At 62.3% G+C, this 7,042-nt stretch overlaps 2 protein-coding genes across 5 annotated transcripts; one reads left to right on the forward strand and one right to left on the reverse strand.

Moving 5' to 3' along the window:
• Positions 1-1,893: 1,893 nt before the first annotated feature.
• DRAP1 (DR1 associated protein 1) lies at positions 1,894-4,210 on the reverse strand. 2 transcript variants are annotated; one of them, XM_060607279.3, is made up of 7 exons: positions 3,920-4,210; positions 3,601-3,673; positions 3,396-3,489; positions 3,003-3,122; positions 2,789-2,903; positions 2,486-2,574; positions 1,894-2,112 (listed from the first exon to the last, which is right to left on the reverse strand). In XM_060607279.3, the coding sequence occupies exons 1-7, from the start codon at positions 3,959-3,961 to the stop codon at positions 2,007-2,009; spliced, it is 639 nt and encodes a 212-aa protein (XP_060463262.1). In that variant the 5' UTR covers positions 3,962-4,210; the 3' UTR covers positions 1,894-2,006. The 2 variants fall into 2 exon arrangements, with proteins under 2 accessions (XP_060463262.1, XP_060463263.1); XM_060607280.3 differs by having other exon boundaries at positions 2,789-2,882; positions 3,920-4,208.
• A 137-nt stretch (positions 4,211-4,347) lies between these two features.
• On the forward strand, positions 4,348-6,616 carry CD1H11orf68 (chromosome D1 C11orf68 homolog). Of its 3 annotated transcripts, none has more exons than XM_060607276.3 (2): positions 4,348-4,530; positions 5,219-6,616. In XM_060607276.3, exons 1-2 carry the CDS (start codon positions 4,406-4,408, stop codon positions 5,976-5,978), a joined length of 885 nt encoding a protein of 294 aa, XP_060463259.1. In that variant the 5' UTR covers positions 4,348-4,405; the 3' UTR covers positions 5,979-6,616. The 3 variants fall into 3 exon arrangements, with proteins under 3 accessions (XP_060463259.1, XP_060463260.1, XP_060463261.1); XM_060607277.3 differs by having other exon boundaries at positions 4,352-4,530; positions 5,222-6,616; XM_060607278.3 differs by lacking the exon at positions 4,348-4,530 and adding an exon at positions 4,559-4,939.
• The last annotated feature ends 426 nt before the right edge of the window (positions 6,617-7,042 follow it).

The raw sequence follows: 7,042 nt of genomic DNA on the forward strand, positions 1-7,042 counted from the left end.
AGAAGTCCAAGGTATACAGGGTTCAGGCAAGACTGGGTCCAGGTGTCATCAGACGTCAGTATCTCTGAGCCTCCTGGATCTGCTGCGCTGACCTCATCCTCAGCCAGGAGCGCTCCTCAGGGTGGGAAAAGGCTTCTAGCAGCATCTGGCCTACATTCTGCCAGCTTTGCTACCCCGGTGTGGCCACCATCATCCTCTCCAAGGCTCCCGAGTGGGTTCCTTCCTGCCTCCAGTGCCACGGGAAAGCTAGCGATCTTGTGAATCCCCTTCCCCGACGGTCCCACCTAAAGTCCCAAGGGCTCAGGTGTGTTGATTGGCCCACACCACGCACTGTGGCCACAGTGTGTAGTGTGATGTCCCCACCCGTTGACATCAGGGAGTGGGGACAGCTGCGCGTACTACAGGTTGGGGTTGTCCCCACAAGATACCAGGGACGCTATAACCAGAGGGGGAGCAGAGGAGAAGCAGACAGGACCCAGCTGCTCCTAGGCTCCAGGCCCATCCACGCCTGTCACCTGGCCTCCTCTTCCCCAGAGAAGCCAGACCCTGTCAGATAAAAACCGAATACCTCAATGCCCCTGCCAAACCCCCTCGTCACCTTGCACCTCCCCCTGGTCAGGCTGGGGTCGGCCTCAGGCGACCTGACCTCACCGCATCCGCCCCTCCCATCCCCGGTCCCCTTCCTCACTATAGCTGACATTTCTGCTACCTTAGGACACAAAACCCAAAACTGTCCCCTCTGCCCTCGTTCCGAGCCACAGCTCTCATCTCCGCTTCTCAGCCCTGAGCATCACTTCTCCTCACCTCGGCTTCTCACCTCCAGCTCCCAGCCTGTCAACGACCAGCAAGCCTTCCCTAAAGCCTGCAAGGTGTTGGGACCGCTGACCTCTCCCTCCTCCCAGACACGCTTGCGTGGGCACTGCCAGTGGCTCCTGGGGGCCCTGGGGGCGGCTGCTCTTCAGTCTCCTTTGGTGGCCTGTCCGGGCTCCACCCTCTCTCCCGGAGGCGAGGTCATCTACTCTCTAAGCTTGCACATCTGTCTCCAGGCCCCTACGTTCCAGTGCCTTCTCCCCAGCAGCTTCACAGGCACCCCAAACTCGTCACAGCCTAACACCTAATCTTGCTCTCTCTGTCCTCCAGCTGGGAGTGGGGGGGGCCTTGACCAAGTCACTGCAGACAGAAACCGGGGAATCCATAAAGTTCCCTCCCTTTCAGCCCCACTTCTAGTCAGTTCTCAGCACGCTTGAGTCTGATAACATGTACCTCAAGTCTGCCCACCGTCCTCCATGTCTCCTGCTCAGCCTCCCCGAGCCCCTGCTCCCTGAAGGCGCACATCTGCCTCGTGGACCCCGCAGTTCCAAGGTCTGCTCAGAAATGGGGGCGGACTGCCCAGCTGTGTCACTGTTCCTGCTCGAAAGCCGATCTTTGGGGCCCTCGACAGTCCCACCTACCTCTGCTCCCTCAGCTCCTTCCCACATACCCTTCGTGGCACCAGACGCAGATTTCTACAGTGTGCAAGGCCTCTTCCCATTACTTGTCCAATCTGTCCCTTTGCAGCAGCCCGGGGAGGGCAGAATAGCCTCCATCAGAGAGACACGAAGAGGCCACTCAAAGAAAGATAGGCACCTTTCCGGGGTCGTAAAGCAAAACGAAACAGGTCGTCCCCCAGCATAAGCAGCACCTCTGGCTTAGGCCCTACACCACCACTCTGCCCGCCTTCCTTCTGTCAGCACCCCAGCTCCTACCCTGGCAGAATCGTGGCTCTGGCCCCTCCCTTCACTCTGCTACCCTGCCCACCACCGCTTCTGGCCTCAGCTCAGCATGGGGAATGCAGGTGGGTGGATGGGAAGGTGGCCACAACGCCCTGGACATAGGCTGGGACAGACACTGGTGTTCCCTTTTATTATTAATTGTTTAATAAATTTAAGAACAACTCTACCTTCTCTCCTCCCCCCAGAGCAACTAAAACCAGCTAAAAGGGGGTGTGGCCTGGGGGGCAGAGGGCGCTAGGAGTCATAGTCTTCTTCATCCTCTGCGTCAGGTGCTGAGGGGCCCGGGGGGGCCGGGGGCAGAGGCAGACTCGAGGTGAAGGGCATGAAGGGTGTCGGGGGGCTGCAGGGCAGAAAGCAGGAGAGAAAGATCAGGCCGCTCTCCAGGGCCCATTTCTGCCCACTGAGCCCTACCCTATCCCAGTGAGCATGGAGCCCACGGCTCCCTGTACCAACAGGCAGCCAAGCTCAGAGAAGAGAAGGGCCCAGAGCAGGTCACACAGCACCAGTTCAAGCCCCATTCACCACGGCGGGGTGTGGGTGGGGGCAGGGACCTTCTGAGAGCAGTCTCCTGCCTTTAAGCCCTCCTTGGTTCCTCCCTTCCCATCCCCCAAATCGGCCACAGCCAACAAAACCAAGTGGCCACGGAGGACAGGAAGGCCAAAGTCAGCCTGGAGGAATCTGTCAGCCCCCTCTGGTGCCACTGAGCGGCTCACCTCTGAAAGTGGGCAGGGGGGTGGCTGGCCTGTGGTGGAGCCTGTGACGTCTCCTCTTCCCCGTCAGTGTCGGTGTCGTCAGACTCATCCTAGGAGCAAGACAGGGTTCAGAGGGGACAAGAAAAGCATGAGGCCATTGCCGGAGAGCCTGGGAGTGGCAGGGACAGCAGACTGACCCCTAGAGCCCCAGTTTACAGAAAAACCACAGGTGAGGATGGGCCCAGGAGTCCAGCCAGCTCAGGCTGATGCAAGACTGCTCTCTCCCACCACGGGGTAGGGCAGAGGGCTGGGGGCCTCACTCACCTCCTGCTCCGAGTCCGTCCCCGACAGCTTCTTGTCCTTGCCTTTGCTTCCCATCCCACCATTCTTCCGGCCACCGCTGCCTGGCTTCCGGCCCCTTCGGGAAGGCACAGTCCATCTGCCCAGAGGCCTCACCACTCCCTGACCACCCCCCAACCACCCCCAACCCTGGTGGCCTTGGCCTTCCCTGCCTGGACACCTGGCCCCGGCTCCCCACCTGCGGGCACCCTTGTCCCCATCCATGTGGTTGTCTTCCCCGTCTCCCTGCATGTCAGGCACAGAGGCCACCAGGTCCTTCAAGAAGTCAAACTGCTGCTCCAGCTCAATGCACTGCTTCCTGAAAGAGGTGGGGGGAACATGGCATTCAGGTAGGGCCCAGATGTCTGGTCCCTCAGCAAGGGTCTCTGTATGTCAGGAGAATAAACCTGGAAAACCTCCACCCCATCTCTACTACCTAAACTTCCTGATCTTGGTAGACCACCCAATCCCTTCCCCACCACCCCAGTTCAAACACGCCAGTGCTTGAGGCTTTGCTGGTCTCCCAGCAGCCTCCCACCTCCCCTGAGTGTGTGAACTCCCACTGGGCCCTCCCAGCTCCCAGACCACTCACAGGTGGGATGTGGTCATGGTCTTGGCGTTTCTGGACTGGGTCACCTGGCAGGCCTTCTTCAACAGCGACTCCAGGAAGAGCTCAAGCGCCCGGGCTGAGAAGCGTCAAGGAGAACACGGGTGGGGGATCCCTTGCTTAAATAAGACGACCCCGGGCTCCCTCCCTACCCCACGTCCCTCAGCCTGGCCAGGCCCTGACAGGATACAGATGATGACAGGCACAGCCGCCGCCACCTTCCCAATCTCTTCGTCAGTTTGCATGATCTTCTTGATCCGCGCCTGGGGAGGGAGCACAAAGCTCGGACCCCGTCGCCTCCGTCCCAGAAAGGGGTGCTGGGTGGGGGGGGAACGAGAGAGGGTATCCCGGGAGAAAGGGGGCGGGGGGCACCGACGCGAGGAGGGCACGGAAGGGGGCGGGGCGTCCGTGCCCCCGAACACCGCGATGCGCCCGCCCCCACGGCCGGACTTGGGCCGGAGCCTCTCGAGAGCCGGGACCGCTCCTCCCGGGCCCGGCCACGTGCTCACCGGCGGGAACCGCGCGTTATACTTCTTCTTCTTGCTCGGCATCTCAGGGCCTCTCTCGCCGCGCCGGGCCCAGCGCCGCCGCCCGCAGCTTCCCGGCCCCCGGGCCTGCTCGCCGCCCGCCTGCCGCGGTTCCCCCGGGTCCTGGTGCCGCCTGCTCCGCCCCCGCCGCTCCCCACGGGGTCCTAGCGCCGCCGTTCAGGACGCCGCTCGCAGGACCCGAGTGCCCTCCCTTTGGAGCCTCCCGGGCGGAGTGCGTCGATCCCGGACCCGACCGCCACTCCCGCCCGCCCCCAAGCCTGGGAGAGCGAACGTTAGCCCCGCCCCGCCCCCGAAGCCCAGCCCCGCCCCGGGTTCCCCGACGGCCCCGCCCCCGGGGTCAACCCCTCCCCTCTCGGGCCCCGCCCCGCGGCGCGGCCGACCGGCCCGGTGGCCCCGCCCCGTGCTGCGCTTGTCTATAAAGTTGTTGTTGAGGCGGCGGGCGCTAAGATGGCGGCGGCGGCAGCCGTGGCGGGGGCGGGGCGCGGCGGCGGCGGCGGCAGCGGCGCGGAGCCCCGGCAGGAGCGGAGCCGGGCGCGGGGCTGGAGCGGCGCCGAGCGCGGCGAAGGCCGGAGGTGACGGCGGGGCTGCGGGAGGGGGCAGGGCTGGGCGGGGGCGCGGCTCGGGCTGTGGGCGCTAATGGCGGCGGGCGCGGCGGGCCGGAGGCTGGCCCTCTCGTAGGCCCCTAACAAGCCTGCGTTCCTGTCCGGCCACCGCCCCGTTGGCCTTGGACCGGTCACTGCCCTTTCTGAGCATCACTGTGCTCGTCTTCAAGTGGGCCCGACGGTGCCCGCCTGAGAGGTCTGGCCCTACTGGGCCTGCCTCATGCTGCGTAAACGCGCGCTTCTTTGCTGCCCTCCGTTAGATCCCAGTGCTCGGGATTCCTACCGGTTACTGGCAGGACCCGGTGGTGTAGCCGGGCTGATTGCTCCCACACCTGATTTCACGTTTCGGCCCTGACACTCACGGCAGGTGTGACCTTGGGTAAGTCACTTCTCTCTGAGCTCCAGTTTTCTGAGCTGTAAGTCGGGGAGAGCGGTAACGATATTAGCAACAACCTTTTTGCAGCGCTGATTCCGCCTCAGGTGTTTACTTTCTCAACAGCTCTAGGAGACCGGAACGGTTATTGTCCACTGTAACGAGGCAACTGAGGACATTAGGTCTTGCCCAAGGCCACAGAGTTTTAGCTCACTGGCTGCACCTGCTAGGGTCCGGCAAGTTGTAGATCTGTCCTGGACCTGCCCTAACTGGGTTCCTTCACAGCAGGATGGAGCCTGGTGAAGAAATGGAGGAGGAAGACTCTCCAGGCGGCCGTGAGGATGGCTTCACCGCCGAGCACCTGGCCGCAGAGGCCATGGCAGCCGACATGGACCCCTGGCTGGTGTTTGATGCCCGCACCACACCTGCCGCTGAGCTGGATGCCTGGCTGGCCAAGTACCCACCATCCCAAGTTACTCGCTACGGGGACCCTGGCTCACCCAACTCCGAGCCCGTGGGCTGGATTGCAGCATACGGGCAGGGCTACGTCCCCAACTCGGGCGATGTACAGGGCCTGCAGGCAGCCTGGGAGGTTCTGCAGACCAGCGGGCGGCCCGTCACACCGAGTACCCTGCGCCAGCTGGCCATCACCCATCATGTGCTCTCTGGCAAGTGGCTGATACACCTGGCACCTGGCTTCAAGCTGGACCATGCCTGGGCTGGCATTGCTCGGGCTGTGGTCGAGGGCCGGCTTCAGGTGGCCAAGGTGAGCCCACGGGCCAGGGAGGGTGGGCGCCAGGTCATCTGTGTTTACACGGATGACTTCACGGACCGCTTGGGTGTACTGGAGGCGGACGCGGCCATCCGCGCAGCGGGCATTAAGTGCCTGCTCACCTACAAGCCTGACGTCTACACCTACCTGGGCATCTATCGGGCCAACCGTTGGCACCTGTGCCCCACTCTCTATGAGAGTCGTTTCCAGCTGGGGGGCAGTGCCCGCGGCTCCCGTGTGCTGGACCGCGCCAACAATGTGGAACTGACCTAGTGTGGCCAAGTGGGGACGACCACCTTCTGCCCCCTCCCACACTCGGGATGGATCCTCCCGTCTTCCTCCTCTCTGTCCCAAAGAGTTTGAGCCCCCCAGCTCTGAGGACTAGGTCAACCGGGAACTGCCTGCATCTTCGAACCCTTTGAACACTTGCCCTCTGTTCAGGGCTGACTCGAGTCCCCACCAGCTGGAGGCTCTGGCTCCCTGAGGGCCAGACCCTCAGCCTCTCTGTTCACTGCTGCCCCCCCTCTGTCATACAGAACTGCAGGCTGGGTACAGATTTCCAGGAGGAGAGCCTTCCTTGGCCACCGTCATGTCCAGCTGTACCTCCGTCTCCTCCTGCATTCTGTCCTCCTCCTCCCTGACAAGAGAGAAAAATTAGCGCTTCCGGTCCCTCTTGGAGCCTTTGCAGTCCAGGGGGCAAAGGCCCTGCAGGCCTGAGCATGCTATTTTGTTGCGGGGAGAGGGTGACTGTATCCACTCAGCCCTTTGCAGAGAGAGGGGATGCCAGGGCCATGGACACGGGGCCGGCCCCTCCCTGCCATCTCCTGCAGCCTGCACCACCTTCCTTTCTTCCTTGGCTACCTTGACATGTGCCTGCTCCTGGCATTTCAATAAAACCCAGTTTGGGTCTGTGTCTTGAGTGTTTTTTAAAATGCTGTGTTGGTTGTTTCCCTGCTTTGGTTGCTGGAGAGAGGCAGGCCGGGAGAGATTGCCTCCCTGCCCTAACTGGGCACCCCTAACTGCCCCCAGTGATAAGATTCACCTCACTGCCAAGGCCGGGAACCTCTCTGAGAGCCTCTGCAAAGCCAGTCCTGCTTCTCCTCCGTCCCAAGGGTCAGAATCAGTTTCTTGGTGGTTTCCCATAAAGCTAAGGGCTTGACCCAGCCAAGTCTGAGGGACTGCTACTAGCCCACAGGGTGTATTTGTGCCAGTTAGAGAAAGGTATCCTCTTGGTCCTGGCAATTGTAGGTTAGGGCATATGGTCTCGGGAGCAGACAGTGGGCTAGATTTCAGCAGCCTCGGTTGAACATCCTTGAGCAGTGAACGACCTGCACAGC

Source organism: Panthera onca, chromosome D1, assembly GCF_046562875.1.
Source record: "Panthera onca isolate mPanOnc1 chromosome D1, mPanOnc1 haplotype 2, whole genome shotgun sequence".
NCBI lineage: Eukaryota > Metazoa > Chordata > Mammalia > Carnivora > Felidae > Panthera > Panthera onca.